This window comes from Cavia porcellus, unplaced genomic scaffold (assembly GCF_034190915.1).
Source record: "Cavia porcellus strain 051 isolate PalLab524CR breed Dunkin Hartley unplaced genomic scaffold, mCavPor4.1 scaffold_14, whole genome shotgun sequence".
NCBI lineage: Eukaryota > Metazoa > Chordata > Mammalia > Rodentia > Caviidae > Cavia > Cavia porcellus.
The window spans coordinates 25,616,820-25,643,415 of record NW_026947497.1 but is presented as its reverse complement, the minus strand read 5'-3'; the positions used below and the strand labels follow the sequence as shown (position 1 = coordinate 25,643,415).

Genomic DNA, 26,596 nt, shown 5'->3' with positions numbered 1-26,596 from the left:
AAACAACAAAGACCAAAAAAAAGTACTTGCTGAAATCAGCTTTAACCACACGACAGGGAAGACAAGTGTCTGCGATAACTGTGGCTTGTGCTGTAGGCTGTGCTGTAGGCGAGCCTCCATCTGCCAGAGCTCTCCCAGCCTTGCCCAGCTGACTTTGACTTCATGGTCTAACTCACTTTCACCTTCTGGAAAACCAAGGCATCACACTTACACTCAAAGACATGGGCAAGAATGTTTAACCTACTTAAATAGTAAACTCTTGGGCCTTCAACAAACCAACACACCAACATTCCAAAGTTACCATCCCGCCTGCTAAGGTTTCAGTGCAAGCCCAGAGAGATCACTATGTGGTCATCATTACTCCGTTGGCCCCAAGATGCTGTTCTGCTGCAAGATGCAAAGCAAAGAAAGAGAGGTATAAAACCTGGCCAAGCCACCTGTATGCCTTGAAGAATAGAAGTACAACACATATTCTGCAGTTTTGGAGCCAAACTTCCCACATTTCAAGAACTCCTACAAAACTCCTTGTATCAGAAGATACGACTGATGGGGCTGGGGATTTAGCTCAGCGGCATAAGCACCTGCCTTGCAAGCAGGCAGTCGTGAGTTCGATCCCCGGTACTGATAAAAAGAAAAAAAAAAAGTGAAAAAAAAGAAGGTATGACTGATGATAGAACAGGAAGAAATTAAACAAAGTCAAACAAGGACAGAACTGGAAGCAGAGGTCCCTTTTATGCAAGTGAGACCATTGAAGACTTACAGGAAGGTAATCAAGCCCAGATAGTCAAGTATAAGAAACATGAGCAAACTCACTAAATGCAATGAGATCTAAAGCAGCCTAAAGGACAAAGTAGGCTCCACCCACCAAGAATACTGTCACCATCTACTAACAAGGCCAGAGATCCCTGGAAAGCATAAGTCCGATCAGTGAACTTCGAACTTACCTCTGACACTCATCCACATGCATCACCAAGAGGGCAATCAGCAGTTTGAATTTCAATCCCTTCCTGCCTTCTCCTTGTCACCGGCAAGAGTACAGCCTTGCCGACAACCAGGAAAAACTGAAGTGTCTCCGAAGGACCTCATGCATGAAAACATAGAACCCAGGGCACCAGGGAGGTCCCCCACAATGCCAAGCCCTCCAGATCTTCTTCCCACAAAAATCACCCAGTCCCGAGTTTAAGAAGTTAGAAACAGTAACCCCTGCTTCACAACTTTAAGAGTAACTCTATAGATACTCAGCATGCTTCTATCATTCTTTCTGAAAGAGAAAAGAACCAATTTTCCCCTGGTCCTTTAAGGAGCCACAATTTTTTAAAAAAATGAATTTCTAGTGCCATGGTGCATGCCTATAATCATAGCTACTCAGGCAAGAGGACTGCCAAGTTTGAGGCCAACATGGCCAACATAATGAAAGCCTGTCTCAAAATAAAAACTTAAAAAATATCTGAAGATGCAGCTCAGTAACAGAACACCTACCCAGCCCAGCCTGCATGAGGCCCTGGGTTCAGTCCCTAGAACCAAATTAACAGATAAACAAATAAGCCACTATTTGTATTTGGCTCCCTCACCTTAACCAAAGACAGAATGTTCTGGAAAAGGAGGGAGGAAAGAAATGGCAGAAGAGTACTGTTAGTAGGTACTATTTAATTCTTGTCTAATTTTTATAGGAAATAGGAAATATATACATTAAGTATACAGATTGGAAACAACTGACCTCAGACAACCAGGAGTACATAATTCCTGCCCAAAGGACACTTGATATGGTCTAACTAGCTTCTGCAGAAAGTAACAGAATCTTCAGCTTTTGAAAAATCATGAAAAGTAGCTGGTGCACCCATTCCCAAATTTGTCAAAACCCGTAAGGCCACAACATCTTGGGCTGTGAAGTAAGAAATTAAGGGCCTGCTTCTCTGAGCCACGCCCTGGTATGATTGTAACTTCAGAGTTTGGCCTGGCCACCAGTCCCAGGAGTCCAGCAGTTACAGAGTCGGCCTGCAAACACCCAACAGTAACACACTAACTACTCCATCCAACAACAGGGATGGGCCTCCAGGGCGCCTGGAGAAAAGACACCCAGCTGGATGAGAACTCACACCTGGCACAGAAATGCCCATCAGTCCCAGCTGTAAATACCACACACTAGTCTTCCCCTGCACAAGCCAGAAGACAGAGTAACGGGCTCCAGATTCAGGAGCCTGCAAGGCCCAGTCAGACTGTGGCTGGTGCTGTGGCCCCATGCTGACGTCTGCAGTTGTCTGTCCTCCACTTGGACATGCTCTGCCCTGGGCTGAGAACTGCAGCCAAAATTCTGTCAGGTCTGCAGGCTAGCGAGGCTGGGGAGTGACCACTGTACAAACTCACCCTTTCTTACAAGCAAAGCAAGACTAAAATGCACAGGCCCAGCTGAGGAGCTCAGGACATGGGAATCATCTATCAAGAAAGTGATAGGTGCCAGGTGGAGTTCCCTTCACAGACCTACTGTGGGAAAAAAGCCACATACCCTCCTTTCCACTGCCATTACCACATGTATACAAAGGGCCAAGCTCCAGGGCAGTGAGTAGCTCGGTGACAAAGGCCTGCACAATGAACCAGAAGCCCTGGGGGGGAAATGGAGAGGGATGTGTTCTATGGCATCAATATGCACATATTTTTATAAGGCCTGACATCCCAGGAATTCTTAATGAAAGCTGTTTTGTTTACCACTCTGATCATCCACCATAACTGTCAAATCACTGAGCCTGGACAGGCCACACAAGCATAAAGTATCAACATATGTTTTATATTGAACCAACTATTTAACAAAAGTACAGCCTACCTTCTATTAGAAGCTATCATTCCTACCTGCTCCCACCAAGGTCAGGTTTCCATGCCTAGCCTAGAACTAAGACAGAAGTAAGCCTTGGCAGCTACCTAAGTTAACCCTCCAGTGTCCTAAAGATACTTACCTTGATCCCCAGTCTGCGGCTTCTTCAGGGATGTGAACAAAAGTGGTCCATCACAGAGAAAGTTATGTTGATGGATACAATACTGTTGGGGACGTTGGACTCTTCCCCTTCCTCCCTCTCTAAGCACAGTTTAAGGTGGGAGAGCATTTTTAAGTGAAACCTTGGTCTGCTGTGGGCTGAACTGTGACCTGACCCCCTCAAAATTCACATTTTGATGCTCTGAGTCCTAGTACTTCCAAATGTGACTGTACTTGGAGACGGGCACCTAACAGCAGAGGTTTAAGTTTTTTAAAAGGGCTGATGGTTAGGGTGGGCTCCAGTCCAATCTGACTAATGTCATTAAAAAGAGACAGAAAAGACCATGCGAGAGAGAACACAGTGAGAAAAAGATCATCTGCAAGCTGAGAAGAAAAGCCTCAGAAGCAACCAAACCTGCTGACACTTTCCTCTTGGACTTTCAGCCTCCAGAACGGTGAGAAAATTCCTGTTGCGTACACCTCCAGTCTCTGGTGCTTGGTTGCAGCACCTGAGCTGCCAAGGCCTTTGGGGCTAGCAGAGCCTATGGACAGCAAAGGGGCACTAGACAGCAAGGTGCCCAGAACTGCACTGTCAAATGTGAGGGCTGCTGGCCACACAGCTTTCTAAATCTGAAATACTAAAAAAGTTTTAAAATTCGGTTTCCCACATGCGTTAGATTAAAAATTTCCATCTTATTGGCCAATGCCAGTGTAGAAAGGTCCTAAGTTTGAGAGAAGAGCCTCAAGAACAACAGCCTTCTATAACCTACCCCCACCCAGAAGAAAGGAGGTGGTGATGGAGCACAAAGTGAACACAAACCTGGTGCTCAATGCCACCCCACCAAAATCAATAAAAAGCAGGCACTTAGTCTTTCACTGAGCAGTATTAGTATATGGAGATAACTTCTGAGACCTTTTGATTAATGCTGGACCTAAAAAGCAAGACTTTTTAATTGCTGTAAGACAAAACTGTGTACTTAAGCAAGCAGCAAGCCTTTACTGAGTTCTCAGGAACTCTGGAGGACCCTGACAGCACCAGACAGGCAGACAATACCAAAGCCTGCTTCTGCCTGAGGAGAGAAACACCACCTTAAAGTGGAAAGCTGGGGGAAACAAGCAGGCAGGAGGGAGCTCTCCCAAAGGCTATCACAGGGCCTCGGCGGACTGCACTGGGCCCACCCTCAACACCAAGCAGAAGAGCCCCTTTCTCTTCAAAGCCTGGTTAACTCCTCCCCTGCTCCTAGCATCAGTACCCTGCCTGCTCTGAAAGCCCCAGTCAGCGCTGAGCTCCTCACCCCTTTCAGGTCTGGTTACAGTTTACCTTTGTATTTTACACCCCAACCCCTAACGCCATTCTGCTTCCCACTGCTCCACAGCTGTACCAATAACATCAGCCAAAATGCCAGGTGGCTATGGTTAGGTGCCTGGCCCCTTCCCATGTTTTCCAGGGCTGTAAGCACAGCACACTAGCAACAAAGCCTCACTTTCTAATGTACAGCTCTTAATCTGCTGATATTCTAATAGACCAGGAAACTAAAGAGAACCCTATTTGCCTAAAACCTTTTTCATCTTTCAGGAACTGCCAACCTTCATCTCCTCTGTAGCTTGCCCTGACTCTCCCCTCTGAGTTTCTGCATATATTTCTACAGTACATCAGAACGATAACTCTGCAACTGCCCTGATGACTGCACAGCACAACTGTTTTGGCTTGTGTGTGAGGTGAAGTTGCTTGAAGACAGCCCCAAGTTCTTTTCCTTACTACAGCAAGCATCCGTTCAAGCTTTCTTGAGTTTACTCATCATGTCAACAAACTACAGGAGCCAGGGACCATGCTAGGTACAAAATTTCCTCCCAGTATATGCAAGTTCTTCTCTAGTCTATTAGCTTCTCAAGCCAGATACTGTGCCACATTTATGCTGACTGCCTAGAAGCCAACTAACTTCTGCTTCTCAGCTGCACTGTGAAAACATGAGGTTCCAGAGAGCTGAGATGCACACAGCCGAAATGCCATCAGGTTAAACCAAGAGAAGCATAGACACTTGCAGTGAAGAACCTGGACTTGATCCGTTCACATCCTAGTAGGCGGTTCTCAATCTCTATGTCTGGAGTTGAACTAGTTAATGATTACCTGGCTTTGATTAAGTTCCCTTTTCATAAAGAGCAAGCACAAAGTGCCATAAATGATGTTTAAGAAAAACAGACACAGCAGGGACTCTTGGAACTGGATTATTCATCCCTGGATAACAAACAGGAAGCCTCAGGAATGCCTGCCTGCAATCAACCTTTCCCGGAAAGATCTAGTTACAGAGCTGCAGTATCACACTCAGATGTGTTTCTCCAGGCCTTGGCGTTCTCTGACCTGCCTGATATGCAAGGGCCTCAGCTATTTAAAGCATTACATTAAAAAATCATGTTTTTACACTGACCCAACCCTGGTAGGTTCCAAGAACAACAAAGCAGGACTTACTGCCATTGTCGTCAGAGTCCTCACTGCTGCTGGGAAGGCGACCTCGTTTCATGATCTCCCCGGGAAACAGCAGGCAGCCTGCAAAGCAGTGAGACAGCACTTAACCCAAGATGATAATACACAATCATCAAGTTGTGCTTCAGATGGCAGCCCAGGATTCACAGCAAACAAAAGCAAACAAACGGCTTTAAGTAGCTTTTGAATTGCAAACGGTAAAAAGACCAAAGACATAATTAGCAGCAATCATTAACAGACCAGGTTTTAAAAGGAGAGAGGGGGAGGGGGAGGGTGGAGAAGGCGCCTAGCAGTAGGTCCCCAAAGGTGCCAGTTTTCTCTCTATATTCCTGAGACATCATTACTACAACTACTCCGGGAGTCTCTTGCTTGGCTGACTGGCAGCAAGCACTGCAGAAAAAAATCCATAGCAATGAACACTGCTTGCTCACTACAGCCGGAATTATTATTTGGGGGGAGGGGGGAGTACAGTATTTGCACTGCACTGGCCACAATGACACTCCTGTGGCAAATTCTGCTAAAATAATCCTAAACACCAGCAACCTGGAGCTCTAAAAACAAAACCAGTGCGTAACAGGAATGCAAATGTCTCCTCTCCAATCCCTCAGCAATTCACAGCTGGAACAGAAAAAAGCAACAGATATCATTTAATTCTGATCCAAGCTCAGAACAGGTTTAACAGCGACTTCTCCAAGGTCATATTGCAGGCAAGGAGCTTCTAATTCAAACACAAAGCTGTCACCACTCCACTTCTTTTTCCACCCCAACTCCTTTCAGACCAGCAATGAAACTAAGAAATTAATTCAAGGCAATGCAATGGCACGCGCCTGTAATCACAACATTTGGAGGGGTTAACGCAGAAGGATCACAAGTTCAAGTCTAGCCTGAGAATCTTAGAGTGATAACAACTCAAAGTTTTAAAAAATAATTTAAAAAAATAAACTAAGGATGTAGCTAAGGTAGAGCACCCCCTAGGTTTAATCCCTAATCCAGAAAGGGAGGGAAGGAACCTGGTTCATTTGAATAGCTAAACCACCTGGCCAACTCATCCCAGCCAGCTGGTTGTGACAGGACTCTAGCATCACCCTCAAGTAAAGACTGCATTTGAGAACATGACAGAAGGCCAAGGCTGAATGATGGCCTGTCACTGAACTTTTGCAGGTGAAAAGTGCAGCGACATTCACACAGGGCAGACTCTTACACAAACCCGTTTTCCAAGGTTAAGACTATTTATTACCCTGACATCTGTAGAGCCACATCAACAACACCCAATGAGGAAAGAAAGATTCCTGAAGTCAGGAAAAGCATGGTAGCTGGGTACCTAACTATCCACTGCCTCACACAGGAACCTAGTTAGCAGTCTTCTTACTGGGAATCACAACACACAACGTGGTCTTAATACAGTGTGGCACAGAGGAACAGTGTGGAGAACAATATAGAGAACCACTTGCCAGGACAAGACCTTAATTAAAAACCCAAAGCTCCAAACTAAGTGACCTGTAGAAGAGCAAAAGCAGCCATATCACAGTAAAGGGGATCAAAATTTGCCACTGTGCTGTAGGGGTCATTCTGACTTGAAGGCAACTGAGAAATAGCAGGCTCAGAAGGGGTTCTCTGCCTTCTCCCTATCAAAGTGAAAGCAGGGCATACATTTCCCTTTTGTGAAGGAAATTTCCAGCTGCAAAGGGCCTAATGCATAAATAACCCTTAGCTGCCATTAGTTCACCCCACACATTCACTAGTCATCTTTCCACAATTCACCTCCCTAGCCCTAAATCCCTTTTCCTAGTCATCATTTATTATCTTTGCAAAAATAATATAAGCCCCCCAGGTCTGACTGCTTTTAAGTTTTTCACTTCTTTTCTGCAACACATCATACCCTCTTCACTTAAAATCACATAGATGTAACACCACCAATAAAGTCTGTGTGCCTTTTCTCCTGTAATTTTTGTCATATTAATTCAATGGCACCTACTAACTGACCCTGTGCAGGCACAAGTTCCTCCTACAGTACAATGTAGCCTGTTTCTACTTATGAAACGGACACATATGATTCAAATATTTGGGTCCATAAGCTACAATTGCAGTATTTTATACTTTCTACTTGAGAAACTCACCCAGTTTAAATAAATGTGGGTTGTTAACCAACTGATTTTTCAGAAACCACTCAAAGAATTCACAAGGAAACCAAACCAGGAGTCCCAAGTAGGGTCACAGCCTAGGGAAAACACTCTGTGGGCTAATGGTACAGGCACTGTCACAGCCCCGTCCACCCACCAGCTTCCCCCAGAGGCCCACTCACCTATAACTAACACTCACTCAGCAACTTACAACTCGATCACTTCTGCCAAGTGTCCGAGGTGGACAAACAATTATGACCCACTTCCCCCACCTGACTGTCTTCTCTGCTGTGTGTGTGCCAAAAACACGAATGGCGACAGCTTACCTCTCCTCCAACCTGCTAGAAGACCCAACAGCAGGTACAGGAGAAAAGAACAAACCATCACTCCTGCCCAACGCTGCTTTAGCTCCCCAAAGCCTATGTTACAAAGAGCTTTTTAAATGCACATAAAAAATTTACTACCCGAAGAGGAATTCCTTAAAGTAACTGTGATGTAACACAGCCAGAGCACAAGTTTGCCACACCATGAGCAGGTGTGGGAACGACCAAGTCCAGGGCTTTTCCAGCTGGAGACAAGGAAACAATGCTCATTACATTTTCACTGATTCACACGAACTTGCCTAAAGGTACATCTAAAGAATTACTCTGAATCAAAATGCCTTCCTCCCAGCTCTCAAATAAAACTCCTGGAGAAAGCACACTAGCAGTCACTAAGTAAAAGCTGCAAGCACTGGCCAAAACAGAATGATGCTCCTAAACACACAGAAATACCTCTCAAGCAAAACTATGCAAGTAAAGGAGTAAAAATAGTATTTTCTTCCTAATGAAGATTTATTCACCCTGAAGACTTTGAGTAATGAAGGTTGAGAATGCTGTACTCTGCTTCTCCAGGGAATCCAGCAGTGATGAGGGTCAGTGCTCGAAGAATTTCTTCCTCTGCGGCTCTAATGTACTTAAACCTTGACATCAGGCTGATTTATCTCACCCAGAGCTACTTACTGTATCAGAAAATCAAAGTCCACATTGCTATCTTTTACAGGATACCATGGCTGTGTTGCAAACATCAGTCCACTAAAAGCCAGCCTGAGAAACCAGAGTGGCTCTGCATTATTATCTCTCCTGACTCTGCTCTCGATGGTAGTGGGTTAGATAATAATCAATTAAAAGTGCTACTACTCACAGACCTCCAGAGAAACAAACCAGCAAGAAGATAGAATAGTCTATAATGCACCTAATATATTGGGAGGCTCTGGAGGAAAATCACTGTCCCTGGCCTCAGGGAGCTTCCAGTCTCACAGGAAATGGGCAAGCAATGGGAATTCAGCATCAGTGGTTCACGAAGTTGGCAAACACATGGTTCTATAAGACAGGAGAGGCTGATGGACTGAAACTAATGCTACTTCAAGAGGGTCTGTGAAAAAAATCAAGTTCAGCTCTCTCTTGTTCCCTCTCAATGCACCGTTATGACAAAACAAGGGGATCTCACCAGATGCAGCCCCTCAATGTGAGATATCCCAGTCCCTGGAACCTTGACCAAGCACTGTTCACATCACTCAGTTGTATTAGCATTCAATACTCCAAACACCTGACACCCACAATTTAAAAGGTGTCTTGGCTCATGGTTTCTGAGGTTTCAGCCGCTGGTGTGGTGGCCCTGGCAGAAGAAAGCTGCTCAACCCACGGCAGCTCGGAAACAGCAGAGAATCACAAGGGAAAACGGCTGGGGGCAAGAGAAATGGGCTGGGGGCAAGAATACACCTTCTGCCCCCAGTGATCCTCCTCCAACCAGACTACACCCCTGATATTATTATTCAGCTATAAGCTCATCAATGGATTGATTCAAACATGAATGTATCACCCTCATGATCAAACCACTTTCCAAAAATCTTACCTCTGAACACATGAGACTTTAAGGGATAGTTTAGATCTAAAGCATAACATTCCTCTTTTAGATTTAGGTTTTTGCTTTTTGAGATAAGTTCTCAACATTCAATCCAGGCTGGCCAAAGTCGCTGCAGCCCAAGACGGTCTCAAACTCAAAACCCTTCTGCCTCAGCCTCCCTGAGCTCCAATTACAACCATGGCCATCACTGGAACCTTCTGGCCTTGTTTTTCAAGATTTTATTTACTTTATGTTACTAGAAAAGACAAATTCATGACACACTAAAATAGTAAGGCAGATTTTATTCATAGGAGACCAAGGAATTAGGCATAGGGACCACTGGGGGTTTTTATTATAGGGGAAAGTGTCTTACTTCTCATTGCCAAGACAAAAATACCAATACACGTAAGTTAAAGAAAGGTCTGTTAGGTTTCACTCCTTCATTAGCTGACCCAAGGCAAGGTGGCATGACAGAAAGGCACCACAGAGGAGAAACAGATCACGGTGAGCAAAACGAAGAAAAGCAGGCAAGGGACCTCGGCAACCTCTTTCTGCTCCTTTTAAATCCATCCTATCTAGACTGTCAGGATTAGGATGGGTGCCAAACCCATCAGTGAAGTGATGTAGTAATCACCCACCCTTAATCCCAGCATCCTTAATCCTGGTATTGTGCCATGAGACTTTCACACACAGCTCTGAACAAGCCCCAAGGATGGCTGAGTGATGCTTTTGAGGTACACCTAGGCACAAATCTAACATTCTGCCTTGCCCTCCAGTGATACATGCACATCCCATTACATCAAAGACTTTAGTCCAGGCATTTAGCCTATCTCTAAGACTTGCCAAAGCCCTAACAGTTTGAGCACTGCTGGAAAGTCCCAAATTTCCTCTGAGCTTTTTAAGGCAAACTCTTTTAACAGTGAGCCCAACAAATGAAAAGAAACTTAAAACACTTTCAACATACAACAGCATGAGATAGACAGTTCCATTCCAAAAGGAATGGGAACAGAACAAGCCCAAAATCCAGTATAGTAAGCATCAAGTCCCATAGTTTCATGTCCAGCATTCCAGCAATCTTGTGGCAAGTTGTGAACTCCAAAGAACTTTGCCCCTCGAGCACTTTAAATGGTCATAGCTCTCACGCCTTTTCTCTGGGGCCAGATCTGTCCCTCCTAGCAGTTTTTCTCAATGATCCACATTCCCAGCTTCTCCAAACTTCTAATATCTCCAGTGCACCTTCAGCTTCATACAGTCGTTCACTTTTGCAACTCCAAGGCTGCAAAGGCTGGAGTCCTGATGCTTCTTGTGTTGTCCTCAGGCCATTTTTTCCGTTCTTTTTCTAAAATACTTGGTTTTTTCATACTAGTCTTTTCAGTGACCAATCTCTCCTGTTCCATCTTTAATGGAGCTTCCTTTCAGACCAAACTCACAAACATTTTGAATCATTCTGCTGGACTCCTTGGTCTTGATTCTCAATATACATCTGGCTGAAAACCTCCAACAGTAGCCACTGCCACAGCCTCAGTACTACAGTGCCTTGAAATTTCTTCTGCAAGAGTAGTCTGCCACCCTTAACCTTAGTCTCAGGCAGTCTCCAGACTCAAGTAAAATGCCAAACAATAACACACACTGGAGTTTACCAACCAATGCGGTACTCCTAACAGAAAACTAGAAAGCTCCTAGACTAGTCTTTATTGGCAACTTTTCTACCAGCATTCTGATTTTCTGAGCGCTGACCAATTTCCACCAAGTACAGCATAAGGTGTTTCAGCTCTACTTTTCTAGCTGGCCTCTGAACTTTTCCAAACTGTTCTTACCAGCCAGTCCCCAAAGATCCTAAACCACATGGGAAGTGCAGCCACAGCAATGACTCACTTCTCGGGTACCAAATTCTTAGCTACTTTTCTCATTGCTCAGACAAAATACCCAACACTCACAAGTTAAGGAAGGAAAGGTTTATTTAGGTCACAGTCCGTTGAGTTTTCAGTCCATAATTAGCTGGCTCCAAGGTAGGGTGGCATGACAGGCAGGCACCACGGAGGAGAAACAGATCATGGTGGGCAGAAGGTAGCAAAGCAAGCAAGCAACAAATGAAAAAGCTATCAGCTTTTTCTGCTCCTTTTAAATCCTTTCTAGGCTGCCAAGATTAGGGCAGGTGCCAAACCAATCAGTGCACTGATTTAGTAATCGACTATCCTTAATCTCAGCATTCTAATCTTAGTATTGCGCCATGAGACTATCGCACACTCTAGATCCAGCCAACTCTGAACAAGCCCCATATATGACTCCATGAGGCTTTGAGGAGACATGCAGATACAAACTATAATAGGAAGCAAGATGAAATCAACAGAGATTCTACCAAGAACAAGTGGGGATTTTTAACCAAGGACAATGAGGGTCGTGGACAAAATATTACTAAGGAAATTTCAAAGTTAATGTATGGTACGAATGATAAGATACGATAAGAATGATAAGTAGGAAGATGGACAGACCCCAAAGAAGGCAGATTTCCCCTAAAATGACTTAAAAGAAATCTTTTCAAACTAAATGCAGCAAGACAGAGTGGTCAATAACCAACTCCCGCCTTATTAAGCCCCTGAATGTGTCTTTCCAACGATTAAAGTAATTTCTAGAACAAAGATTCTAATCAAGTTAAATACGAAAAGATATCACACATAAGGGCCAGCTGCTGATCAAACACCTACAACCAAGGCCTCCAGTAATCTGGGTCTAGCCCTCAATGTAGCTCATCCTGATACTGTCTGAATTTTGCCAAACCAGCCTGAAATCTCAAAACAGTACAGCTTTCAGAGAGAGAGAAATAGAAATAAAACCTCCACTGTAAGGAGATGTGCCAAGACAGCTGGGCATCTGTGGAGGGTGCTCAGGGCACCATCTCCTCTGAAACTCGAACACATTCTTAGCCACTGGCCCAAGTCCCTGTTTGGATTACATGCAGATCATTCTTCAATCCTTTCTGTCCCGGAAACTAAGACAGTGTGTTAGCTAACATATGAAGCTGATGAACATTTCATCAAGTCTGACGCCAGAAACACGGTGAACAAGACACGGAATGTGACATGAAAGCAACTCCAGTCCACCGGGGAGATGACTGAGAAGGGACTAGCAGTAGTTTCAGAGATAGGTGCTAAAATTACCAGGTCACTGCTGTACAAGTACGGCACGGCACTTCAAAACCTTGAAAGTTAAAGTCTCAGGCTGAAATGGTGAAAAATTAGCATGCAATAAAATTAAGAGCAGCCACTAGTTGAAGGAACCCAGCTTTTAGGTGGCTCAGGAATTTGAGTGACCTGGGTGTGGTCACAGTGAGGCATGACTAGTATGTGACTCTAAGAATGAATGAGAAAAAACTTCAGGGGCTAAGGGGAAAGGAACTGTATAAAACGATTAAGAATCCGAGGATGTTTATTCAGTGCTATTCCTGGGAAAAGGACTGATTTGAGGAAACAAACAGTCCAGCACTCTCTCTAGTGGAACAGGGACCATTTACCAGGCCATAAACTCAACAAGTACAGTAAAACTTACACACTAGAGGTTTTAACTATCTTATGGCTCATATGTAAAAAGGCTGGTTTCTTCCTCAAAGTAACAATTTTATGTACTGTTTTCACTGGTATGTATTTCACTCCAAGAAGCTCTAGAAGGTACTCAATTAAAACACACTTTACACACTTCCTCTATTATATGTTAGCTAATGCAATACTGTGTTAAAATAACCTCTTGGATAAATGACTGAGTTCCTGTACATAAATCGTATCCTATGCTCACTTGGGTTTATTGAATTTAATATCTAATTGACCTTTAACTGGAGTAACTTCTATTAGTTTTAAATTTCTTGGTGTCTATTCTTTCAGTTACAATACATAACTGTATTCTTAGGTACTGAAAAGCTAGTGGTATTTTCAGACAGCAGGTGATCCTATATAAACCTAAAGTATTTTATCTACTCTTCTGTTTACTTGATAATATCATACAGTTTGAATACTGTCTGAATATTCTAAACAAGATGTAACTACTACATTGGATTTATAAACTACTGATCACAGAGTACCATTCCCCTAAAAAAGAATACCCATCATTTTCTTACTAGGTCATCTTATCGCCTTCTAAAGGGTTATTTAACTCTTCAAGCACCCATCTGTACCTAGTGAAACCTGTCCACTTGTCCTCAGTTTTTAAAGCAAATGGTAATGGCCTAAGATACAAGATTTTCATATTGGCAATATTATCTAATTTATATGCTATGAGTCTAAAAATACTAGTGTAATTCAAACCAAAATTCCTCACTTTAAAGGGTTATATGTGATGTAAGAAAATTCATAGTTTTAACTAACGAATAGCTTCTATCTTAAACATTTAAGCTTGCCTAAATATTTCAATCAAAATAAAGTTTTTTAAATGTACTTTTGTTTTGTTTTGTTTTGTTTTTGGGTACTGGGAAGGGAACACAGGACCCTCACACTGGCCAGGCAGCCTTGTATCACTGAGCTTTATGTATCTCTAGCCCATGACCTTGCGATTGCCAGGCAGGTACTTACACCACTGAGTTAAATCCCCAGCCCTAAACTGTACTCTTAATAATGTCATAAGTATCAGGGCTGGGGCCCAGTGGTATAAGTACCTGCCTGGTAGGAAGAAGGTCATGTTCCCAAGGATTGATCCCTGGTACCTCCTCCTCCCCCCCAAAAAACCGAAAGTGTCACCTGATCAGAAAACTTGTTTTGTGTAAAAATAATGTTATGCATCAAAATTTAAAGACAATGCTGCCCAAGCTACTCCAAGACCTTTGGAAAGATACCAAACTTGAAATATTCAGCTGAAATAGGAAACATTAAAACACCTCCTCCAAAGGAAAATATGGTAACTCTCCAAATATGGTAACTACAGTATTACTCCTTGTAAGCATTATTAACAAAGCCAGGTACCACAACACTTTAGTTCACTGCAAACTTTTTTTCCCCCAGTACTGGGGATTGAACGTTTTTTGAGAAAGGGTCTAAAAAACCACTAAGTTGCTCTAGCTGGGCTTGAGCTTGTGATTCTCCTGCCTCAATCTCCCACAGTGCTGGGGTTTCAGGCCGAGCTATCTTATCTGGTTTGTTCACATAACTTCTTCATTTTTGATCTCAGATTTTAAAAGCCAATAAAAGCAATTTTCAACATTTTAAGGAATGTATATATTTAAGTGGTTCTGAATGAATCACAAGCAGCTCTCACTTGCCAATTTATAAATAATCCAATGGTTGCCTATGAGCTCTAAGACAATCTATTAACCTCCTTCTAAGTCTCTAATTTTAGGTTCAATGGAGTAAGCATGGCTGTGACAAAACATCCCAATCCTGAGTACCTGGGGGAGGGAGGGGGAAGGAGGGGCTGGAGCAGGGAAATTGTGTGTTGAGACAGGGTATCTTAGCCCAGTCTAGAACCTGCAGTCCTCCTGCTTCAGGTTTCAGAAGGTTTCTGTCGCCACACCTGGCTCCTGCAATGTACTTATTTAACTTTTGAATTTACATTCAAATAATGGCAGTCAGTCACCCTGGTCTCCTAATCCTCAGCCTTTTTTCTCCTTTTCCTTCTACTCAGGATTCCATTCTGTTAGATCTACGTGCTGTTTTGTTAAATCTATGTGCTCAGATATGGGAAGATGCCCAAAACATATTAAGAAAAAAGCAGGTGGGTCGGGGATATAGCTCAGTGGTAGAGTACTTGCCCAGCATGCATGGGGTAGGGATGGGGGAACTTCCAGGGAGCACAATTAAAACAAAATATAGATCATACATCCATACAAGAAAAGAACACATATGCCAATTCCTTATATATTCATACAAAATTTCTGGAAAGATAATAGCTCTCAGAAAATGGAACCCAAGTGTTCCATACATAATCCATCAAGAACTCTTACTTCTCTTGATAACCTTTAGTATGATTAATTTAACAGGACCCTATACTACATTTAAAAAGCAAAGAGTTTGCCAAGTGTGGTTATGTTTCTATACTGCCAGCACAAGAAGCTGAAGCAGGATGATCTCAAATTCAAGACCAGCCTAAGCTGAGTTACACAGCAAGTTTCAGGACAGTTGAACTATACAAAGAGGCACTGTCTAAAAAAAGGGGAAAAAAAGGTAAAGATTTAAAATTGAAGACATTTTCTTTCCTACTCCCCACTATACAGAAGTCTCAGAGAACACAACTTGGCCTGAAACAAAACACCAGCCTAAAATGAGAAGCCACAAACTATATTCTACTCACCTCCTGAGATGGGGTATGGAAGACCTGCTTTAGAAGAACATTGGATGGAACCAGTTGCACTGGCACATGCCTGTAATTCCAGCTACCCAGCAGGCTGAGGCAGGATCATAGCCTGGACAGCTTACCAAGACTCTGTCTCAGAACAAAATAGAAGGACTGGAGACATACAGCCCAGTGGCAGAGCACTAGTACAGTGGCAGAGCACTTGCTTAGCATGCACAATCCCCAGCATTACAGAGGGGGAAAAAAGAGATGAAAAGGTGCAGAGGAAAAATTAGAAAAGGTAATGCCATAATCACCCATTCTGCTTGATCAGGTCATCATGAACTTTAAGCAAATGTTTTTATAATACAAGAATAGACAATGTCAGTAGGCAGTCACTTACTGCAGTAACAGTTTAAAGAATAAAGATTTCAAATTCCTCTCTACTTCAAAAGCATTTGGGAAAAATAAAAGTTAAAAGGCTATCTTCCTGTGATGGCTAGTAATATGCCATTTCCTCTAACCATGGCAGGCATGGTTAACACGGGTCATTCTTTTCCACAGCCCCAAATGGTTTTAGAAACCCTAACCTCCTGTAAGAGATAAAGTCTATTTATCCTCGGAGTCCTGTTCCTCTCCTCAAACTTTGACAACTTACCAGGAAAACTAAGACTAAACTCTTCAGTATGTAAAAGTGAAGTTTCTGGGGCTGGGGATTTAGCTCAGCTGCATAAGCACCTGCCTTGCAAGTATGCAGTCGTGACTTTGATCCCTGGTACCAATAAAAATGGAAAAGACAAAAAAAAAAAAAAAAGTTAAAAAGTGAAGTTTCTTTTCCAAAGCATTACACTGAAATCAGAGGTTCATCTTCCATCTTGTGTAGGTATCTAAACTAAGAGCTAATTTATAAGCAAGTCACACACACACACACACAACTTCAAGTCAAACTTGAGAGTTAAAGAATGACATTTTAGAAAAGTCAAGTGCTAATAAGGAAGTTTCTGAATGAACCAAGAGAAGGACAAGGGTGGGTAAGAATCCTAAATCCATTATTCCACCCGTGGAATAAGCCTATAAATGCAAAGTATCTACAGGGTAATTTAAAAGATTTTTAAATGCTCAAACCAGATGTTCTTATACAGGATATACAAAGCAGCTTCTGCAGAAACCAGACTCAGGCAACTAATGACAATTACTCTGTGCACAGATTGAAATGCAGCTGTTTTTAAGGAACTTTGTTCCTTTGATTAGAGCCGGTTGTCAAAAACTATCAGTTATCACTAACGATGTTAAGTTGCCAAAAAATTTAAAAGTACAATTTTTAAAAAGAGCAAGAAAGACCCAATGTATACGGGAAGACTGTGATCACACAGTTAACAAAAACTATCACTTGAATTTTATATGAAAACAAACATTTCAACACAATCGCATGAGCCTTGTTATGATAATGAGAATGCTGAGACGCTCTCAAAACCTAGCAGCAAGGTCTGGATAAGACTCCGAAGTTGAAGATCAAAGTGTCTCACAAAGTGGATTATGTTTTCAGGAAACCTCCAGCCCCATCCCACCCCCACGCCACACTACCTAGGTATGTTTCACCATATACAAAGGTCTTGTGTTACACCTCCTGTCCTCAAAAGGGATCTTAGCAACCCAGGCTGCTTTTCACACAACTGCAGAGTTGAGCAGATGTGACAAACTGAATCAAAGCCCAAAATACTGATTACCTGGTCTTTCACAGGAATCTACTTATCCTTCCCATAAATCAACAGATTGGCAGTATATTTACAAACCAGCATATTACAGGTGAACCAATTACCAAGTCCAGGGCAAGTATCTTAAACCTTACAAGATAGACATACAAACTAAGCCCAGCAAGAACCAAAGGGAAAAAAAAAAAAAGTACAACTTACAGGCCATATCCAAAAACCAGTGACTTTTCCTCTAAGGAAAACGCCCAACGTACTTGGTACTAGTGCACACGAAGTAAAAAGAACAAGCTATTTATGAGACTTAAGCTAGTAACAGAAAATAAGTTAATAGGCAGCAAAATGACCGTTCTGGACAGGAATTTAACACATGGTTACAAGTGACAATAAAAGGATCAGAGAAATCATAAAAAGGAGTCACCAGAACTTAACCACTTAACTAGAATCAATCTAAGGGACATGCTTAAGTGATTTAGGAAAACCATCGAACCCCTAAAAATAACATGTAACTTTCAGTAGTACCCACATTTTCCTGGGGAAAGGTTGTCAAGGTTTCTGATCTCAAATTTCCCTAACTTTAAAGGTTACAGCCATCAAGGATCAACCTCCACTTCTAAATGGCATCATTACATTTTCACAATGAAATCACTGATGCTAGTAAAGATGACCATGAGTAATCAAGAAAAATTTAAACTGTACTTAGTGTTCTTTCTCCTAAACAAAAACACACCACGCAGTTCAACCTCAAGCAACTTGCTAGCCTTGCTTTTTCTTGCCCCTTACTCTGGGGTAAGAAAAAAGAATGACCAATTTATTCTTCAGTTTGAACCCTCACCAGTAAAATCTTCATTTAAAATAACTGTTTACAAACTGGAGAAACTGTCTTAGATCCCTAGTTTTAACAGTTTCCTCCAAAGGAAATATTAAATGATTGGTATTTTTCAAACTATGCCAATTTTGAGTCCTTTCAACAAGAACAAACTATGGTTTAATTTCCTTAAATAAACCAAAAGAGCATGAAGTTTTAAAAGTAAATTTTATAGGGCTAGGAGTGAAGCTCAGTGGTAAATGAGGCTCTGGGTTCGACCCTCAGCACAAATGTTAAATTTATTTCCAGTGTCCTCAATCTACCTTACTATATCTTGATTCTATCACCAAAAGCACAAAGTAAGGACTATACCGATTTGAGAGTAATCAAAAGGTTGATCACTGAACATCTGTTAAGTGTATATCAGATACCATTGTTCTAGAGTTAATAAAAGATTCAAAAAAAATATGCAGCCCCTTCCTTACTCAGTGGCTGAGCTTCCATTCTAAGTCTGGTAATCTTTATTTTTATTGCTTTGACGCAATCATTAGAAGTTGTCGGCTAGTAGAAAAGGACAATATGGCCAGAGTCCAGCACCAATCCATGACACCTAACCCCAGCTAAGCTTAAATGTCACTTCCACTTGTAGGTACAAGACCTCTGAGACCATTCCTGCATTAGGAAGCACAGTAACTCCAGAGCCACCAATTATCAAACACTCTTGATCACAGTGAAATTTTTGTAAGAAAAGTGTACCAAACAAATGACAGCAGAGTCTCAATTCAGTCTCCACTTTGAGACTATGGTCCAAGAAGATAGCAAACGTGATAATTATTCAAAAACATCTGAGTAGTGCTGTGATTGAACCCATGGCCCTACACATGCTGGGCAAATACTCTTACTACTTGATTAGAGCTCATAAGATGTAAAAAATGTAAGAGACCAATATACAAACACTTGGTGAGTATTGTGCCTATTTTCGGTTAAAACCTTGGACAAGGAGAAAGGAAAGTTTAAAACTGATAGAACTTTCAATGTTTAATGATTAAGCCAAAATTTTTAATCCCAAATCAGGTAAGAAGCAAAGATGTGTTGGCTACGAAATCCTCATTTCCTCCAGAGGACACCCATTTCATAAATCTGGTAGGGAAGCTAGGTTTATAAAGCACACTTTGAGAGACTATTTACTAACTGTAACTGTAACAGGTAACCCAAAATACTAGGCCAGGAAAGGGCTTTACAAGGTAAGGTATGAAGCAAGAATTAAACCAGATCTTTTGTTTGCCGCCTCCACTCCCAGCTCTAGAGGATGATCAGTGTTTGATGACTAGATATTTGCAGTTCCAGCCACCTCAGAACTGAAACACAAATGTGACAGATCTTTTTCCAACAAACATGTTAAATATATCAGAGAAACAAATTTCATGAAAGTATTTTTTCAAACAGATGACCTCAAACCTAAGACTTCCAAATTATAACACAATTTTTGATTTCCAGACTCTGGGAGCTAAGGGAAGGGAACAGAACTCAGGGCCTTCATGATGAGTTCCATACCCACTCCTTTTTGGTTTTTTTTCTCTTAAATTTTGAGATAGGGTCCTGCTAAAATGACCCAGACTGGGCCTGAACTCTCCATCCTCCTGCCTCAGCCTCCCATAGCACTGGGATCACCATGTGGGTCATTTTAACCCAGTCAACTTTATTTCCAAAAGCCTGCCTCCTCAGAGTCAAAGTAATAAAATTTACTTCAACAACCATATGTGATAAATGGTTCTTGATGGGACAGTGGTTTAGACAAAGCTATTATATCTTAGGGCCAAATGAGGAAATTTGTATCAGTCTTAGTAGTAGATGAAACTCAGGTTTAACCAACTCAGCTAACTATGGTGGGTTCCCCTCCTGTAATCCCAGCATTCAGGGATACTGAGGCTACAACAATAGCAAATTTAGGCCCAGTCTGCCCTGCTTTCAATCCTAGCACCACAAAGACAAGAGAGCTGACAGATAAAAAGGAAGTAGGAAGCAATCACCAAGCTGGCTGACAGAACAGTTCCTTACAGAAATATAGGAACAGTATGACCTCATTTGACTTGTATATGCATACAACCAGAAATGACAGTGGTTATCACTAGAGGGTAGAAACTCTCCTTCATTTCTGTATTTTGTAATTTCCGACAATGTACATTTAACACCACTTCTATAGTAACTAATCACTAAGAAGGGCTTTTGAAAGTAAACTGCATGGCCTAACAAGTCAAACATGGGGAACTTTTCCTTCTGATCCAGGTTCCAAATCTGTTTCAATTTATCCTTCTGACCCACACTTCTGAGCTATATAATATAAAGAATAAAACACTTGTTTTATTCTTGTCAAATGATAAAGAACTAGTAGGGTGGGTTGTTTAAAACACACATACATCTAACTTTATCAAAACTATAATCTGTATAATCCACCCAACTTCTATTACCAGAAAGTAGCCTATGATCTTCAGATTGAAATAGGTTCAATTTCCACTGCATGGAAGCAGGCAGTTTGCATTATCTCTGCTAGGTGAGGGACCGAAGGGGACAGTGGGAAACCTAACCTAAGTAGCTAAAAGTTACATTTGTTCTAGATGTTAAAAATGCCAAGTCAAAAAAAAAAAAAAAAAAAAATGCCAAGTCAAATGAACTTACAAAAACATACATACCAAAGAGGGTAAAACTCCAAAGAATCATCATCCGATTCAAAAGTGACAAGTAAATGAAATTTTAAGATCTTTAAGATTTAAAAAGGTACAATTGCTGGTACCAAAATAAAAAGGCAAAACTACCTGGCAAGCAGAGGTCCTGAGTTTAATTCCCAGTAGCAAAAAAAAAGTAACAGAAATTCAAATTGTACATAGTTCCAGGGTTATCCAGAGATGTTCCCTACTTTACAGTAATAAATGTCAAAAGTGTTGTTAGTGGAAGTGTGGTTACCCTGAACCCTCTTCATCCAACTAAGAGATTAAATCTTGATTAGCTGTGATTCAATCAAAATGTAACTTACTACAAACCATTGGTGAGTCACTACCTAAATCAGCTTTCAGGGAAATCATTTCCCGTGGGGAAAAACCAGTTCATTAGTTCATTAGTTCATTAGCTTCCAGAGGTATAAGCCTTGAGCTACAAGTAGCTAGAGATCTACCTTCACAGCAGGTATTCTAAAAAGGAAAAATAGTTCACCTAATAAAAACCTCTGGGAGAGAAGACCCTCAGCACTTCCTTTAATGGAAACCTCAGATCTCCCTGCTTTTCAAAAACGTGGCTGTCCCAAGTATTCACTGCAACAAACATTTGGCAAAAACAAAAATTAAAACCAATTCTCTAACCAGACTAAAGAGGGGGTGATAAGACTCCAGTGCCCCGCGAGCTGGGGCAAAGGACCCCCACGTCGCTAGGAAGCCGGCTGAGGCTGCTTTTAAACGGCCCGGGGTGACCACGCATTCCTAACGGGTTTCGAAAGCACATTTAAATCGCCCGCTTTTTTGTTTGCTCTCAGCATTCACGGGGAGCGGGGAGTGCGGCTGCCCCCACGCGCCCAGGAAGGGGACCCCGCAGCGGAGAGCCTGGGGCGCGGCGCCGCTGGCAGAGTTCGGGGTCCCGGCGCCAAGGCCCTCGAGCTGGGGTCCCGGCCGCGCCCCCGCCGAGCCCGCCCGCGCGGCGCCGCCCCCTCCCCGCGGCTCCCGAAGCGACAGCGACAAGAGCGCGGGAGGAGGGGAAAGTAACTCCCGGCTCCTCCGCCGGAACGCGCCCGGGCGCGGCGGTGACACCTCGCGCGCTCCCCGACCGCGCCGCCGCCCTCCCGCTCGAAAGCGCCCCCCGCCGCTCCTCCCGCCCGCCGCCGCCAGCTGCACCAATCCGCTCGGCCCCAGCTGCAAACCGAACGCTCCCTCGCGTCCAGGAGCCACTTGCGCCGCTGCAAACGGCCGCGCTGTCCCCTCCCGGGTCCCTCCGGGGCGGCACCTCCGGGCCGGGCGAGCGGGCAGCGGCTGCAGGATGGGAGCAGCGGCGGCGGCGAGCAACCCCGAGAGGGCTCGGCTTCGGCTCCCGCCCCAGACAGTTCTGGAAACTGTGTATCACCTCTGTCACAGGAAGCCATCCGGCGAGGAAGGCGGCGCGGAACCAACAAACAAACGCCTGCGGCCGCCCGCCGGAACCGGCGTGGGGACGGCGCGGGCTTCGGGCCGCTCCCGGAGCGCGGCCGCGGCCACCACCGCCCCCACCCCGCGGGCTTTGTGCGGGGCTCCCGCGCCGCGCCGGGCGTCCCCGCCTCCGCAGCCCACCGCCCCGGGCCCCGGCGGCGCGGCCGTGACCGTTACCAGACGCTCGGGCCGATGCGCGGCGGCGGCACCTCGGCCGCCACCCGACCCCATTTCCGCACGGGGCCGCCGCTCCCCGGCGCGGGAGTCGGGCCACAAAAGTTGGCCCCGAGGCCACCGAGCACCTGCCCACGTGCCGCGGAAGCTCGCTCGCCCGGCTCCCGGCCCCTTCCCCCCTCCGCCCTAGGCCGCCAGGTCACCTATTACCGGTGGGAGGGGAGAGAGGCCGCTATTTAAGCGCCCGCGGAAGTTGAGGCACCCCCACAGGCGGGTGCCGTGCACCTGCCTCCCGCCGCCGCGCTTCGCCACTTTGAGCAGCAGCCGCGTCCGCGGCCCCGCCTCTTGCCAGAAGGCGGGCGGGGGAGCGGGAAGGAGGTGGAAGGGATCGAATTTCTCCAGCGAAAGGGACCGTTCCGACAGGATTCGGTTCCCCGGTCAACATTCCACATTCCATCCCTCTCCCGCATTTGCAAGGCAGCGCCGAGCAACCCGGAAAGCCTGCTGGCCACCGAACAACGGCCCCCAACTCGCAAACACACACTCACAGGCACAAGACACGTGCACGGGGAAGGGCTTTGCAACTTGCAGTCCCGAGGTGCATACTGCATGCTCATTTAAGGCAGCAACAAGGCCAAGAGACCCCACCCCCACAATTTGCAGATGGTGCCAAAGGTTGCAATTTGCAATCCGTTTTAAGTTCATGATTAATCGGTACTTTCTTCTACCAAGGCAACTTCCCAATTTCACCGATGAAGGGTTTCACACTTTATACCGTCACGCTAAGTAAAAGGTCTGATCACTAGAAACCAATTTTCGAAGAATCTAATAGCCAAGCCGTCTCTCCACCCCCTGCTCACTGCCCTTGAATCGATGCAATGAATATTTTGGACATGTGGTGACGCGGTGACAAGAGCCAAGGCTGCGGCCACTCTATACACAGATGTACCTACTCACACCTATGTTTGGCAAATATAGTCCTGCCACACACACACACACACACACTGGATTCATATAAGTACGCGAACCTGCGTTCTGCCATTGCCATCTGTCTACCAAGTTGCTACTATGCTTCCCACTTTCATGCAGCCTAATGCACTTTGGCTTTTTAACAAATTTCATGAACTCAACTGGGGTTCTGCTCCTGAAAGCGTTGAATTGATGATTTACCTGAAAACCGCATGTTCTTCGCAAATTCAAAAGAAAAAAAGCTGTAAGTCCTCAGCGCCCCCCCCCAAAAAAACTGAAAAATATAGCCATAATGAAACTTACTGATCCAACATAGATCAATTCTCAGGATCCAAAAATCATCCTCTCCTCCTCTGGGCCCCCGCCCCGGCAATGCCCAAGTTACTGGTGGGATAGTAACGCCGCGCTCCGCGGCTGCTTCCCTCCCTCCCTTCCTCCCTCCCTCCCTCCTCGCTACGGATCGAGAACCCAATCTTTTGGCGCCATATTAATGACGTACTATATTATTTCCACTAGGCAGCGACCTTCGGCATTAAATTACTCCCGAGAACTCCCGAGCAGAGCAACAAAACCATCAAATATGGCTGAGCCTCTCGGCTCGTCCTGCAGCCGCCGCCGCCGCCACCGCCGCCGCAGACGCCGCCACCGCCGCCACCGCCGCCACCGCCGCCACGGCCGCCGCCGCGGGACCGGGACGCGCAGCCCGAGCCGCACGCGGACACGCGCGCCCCCCGCGCCCCGCGCCCGCGCGCGTACCTGCTGCGGAGGCTCCGGCCCAGGCGCCGCATGAGTTCGCGCCGCGGCGGTCGCTCGGGCGGGGAGCGGCGCGCACACAGCCGGCACTCGCGCGCGGAGGACTCTCGGGCCGGCGATCGCTGGCTATGGAGGAAGGACTGTGTGAATCAAACTCGTTTCTGGGTCACTGCTGCCACAGGGGGGAGCACTTTAATCCCTTGCCAAAAGGAGAGGGTGGGGACTGCGGGGCGGAGGGAGCGCGCGGGGAGCCCGCGGCGCGGGGGGCTTGGTCCCGGTTAACTCTTCGCGGCCCTGGCCGCAGCCACATGGGCCTGCCTGGCTCCGGTTTCAGATCCCCGCCTTCGCTTGCTTCGGGAGGCCAGAAATTCTTGAGGTGTCCCGGTGCAGGGAAATGGGTTTTTAAATGATCCCCCTTCATAGGCTGACCCAGGTCCAACTCTCGTCTGACATCTAGAAATGGATTCTTCCAAATTAGTTTTAAAATTACATCGATTAAAAAACGTGGCTAAAAAGGCGGGTAATTTGGAAGGTTTTGTGTTTAGGCTGAATGGCAAAGTAAAACAGTTCTTTTGCAGTAACAGCTTTAAGGGATGACATTTTTAAATACAGATAATCCAATTCTGGAACTGCAACACTGCCTTTACCTAAATTGGTTTTGAACTGATTAATTGCAAATTAGTATTAATTCATTAAAAGATAGTGATCATTTGCTAATTGATGTCACCTTCATGTTACACACAAGACTGGCTATCACTTTCCTAATACGAGGACAGTGGCTAATGCTAAAAATGGAATTTCAGTATAAAGTATAAAGTTTGTCATCAGATACTCATTTTGGGATATTTATGTATAAAAGTTCCAGGTCGGTGGTTTTCCACAGAAGACAAATTTGCTTTTACATGGAGAGTAAATACTTGTTACATGGATCCCCTAAGGAAATACAATATGATATTCAGATTCAAAAGAAAAGAAACTTGCAGATTAAAACTCCTATACAGGCTGGGGATATAGTTCAGTGGCACAAGTGGTTGTTAGTTTGATCCCTGGTACCAATAAAACTCCCATACAGTAAACAGGAACTGTGGTTACTAATAACAACACTGAACAACAAGCCCAAAAGGCATATTTATACCTAGACCAATTTTTCTGAATAAATCGGGGTTGATTTCACACAATAGTACACCAACTCATCCATCTACATCCAGAACATTATAATCTGATAAATGGCAAAACAAACCTAATTGATCCTTTTCAATTATGTTTCGGAAATAAGCCAAAAGAAATCTTAAGTACTGCACATGTCCTTTTTTTCCTCTCCTGCGTCTCTAATGAAAAGCGTAGACTGCCTACCAGCCTTATTTTTGTGCTCACCTAATCCTACTCAAAGATATCACATGCAAAGCACTATACCAACTAGCGCATTACTTCAATATTGCCTACCTACAGTTACACTTACACACACTCTAGAAGGAAAAGGACAGAGGCTTTCTAACCAGCAGACTTACAAAGCTACAGTAGTTCCCTGCCACCTCAGTTCTCTGTGCCTCAGTTGCTTTCTGAGAATGAGGCTAACAGCTGACCCTTAATCTGAAGTGTTGTGAAGAGAAATTCAATAGCCCCCTGGAATGTCAGAGCAGAGATCTTAGGTGCAAGAAGTTGTCTGTTCCCTATATCTCTTTCTTTGTCTTCTTTCCATGAAAAATTGCAATTTTTATAAATACCAGCCAGGCTCACTTCACTCATTCTTTTCTTAAAAAAAAAAGTTAAATCATATTTGCCATATAAAGTATTATCCCCGTCCCTGAAACATCACGTATCAAAATCAAGGTATACTGAATAAATGGATGACAAAAATGAAGGGGTAAAATGCCACACACATTCCCTCCACCGTTACTCTGACGAGGACTGAGCGCTCTAATTATGCCATGGCTTAAGAACCCTCGTTAGCTGAGGCAGTGCCACGTGCTACTTTGTGCCTGGCCTAGAAGAACAGAGGCCCTCAAAAAAAACATGAATTGTACAAATCTCCTTGGTCCTTACTGTCTTCACGGAGATGATAGGAAAGGTCTCACATCTGAACCAGGTGTGCTGGCAAACATCTAAATTCCAGCACTCAGGAGGGGAAGGCAGGAGGAACTCTGGTGAAAGAAGAGTTTGGACTACATTCCAAATTCAGGGCCAGCCTGGACAATATATCTCAGCCTCAAAACAAAAAATATCTAAGATCCCTTTCCTCTTTAATCCTGTGTCATTTCAGATTGTTCCTGACAAACTTAGAAAAGTGATGATTATTTGAAGAAATGGAGGACAC

The 26,596-nt window shown here is 44.3% G+C and overlaps 1 protein-coding gene across 7 annotated transcripts in view; it reads right to left on the bottom strand.

Moving 5' to 3' along the window:
* Nucleotides 1-26,596, bottom strand: part of Jade1 (jade family PHD finger 1) — a 65,247-nt gene that overhangs the window by 33,611 nt on the left and 5,040 nt on the right. For 2 of the 7 annotated variants that reach the window (XM_063260766.1, XM_023560406.2), the window contains one exon: nt 5,433-5,510. In XM_063260766.1, the coding sequence (XP_063116836.1) occupies nt 5,433-5,484 (52 nt within the window). In that variant the 5' untranslated portion in view covers nt 5,485-5,510. Of the gene's footprint in view, nt 1-5,432; nt 5,511-22,770; nt 22,907-23,832; nt 23,955-24,028; nt 24,166-24,285; nt 24,419-26,596 lie in introns of those variants that run through there. The other 5 variants (XM_063260760.1, XM_063260761.1, XM_063260764.1 and 2 more) reach the window with 5 other exon arrangements.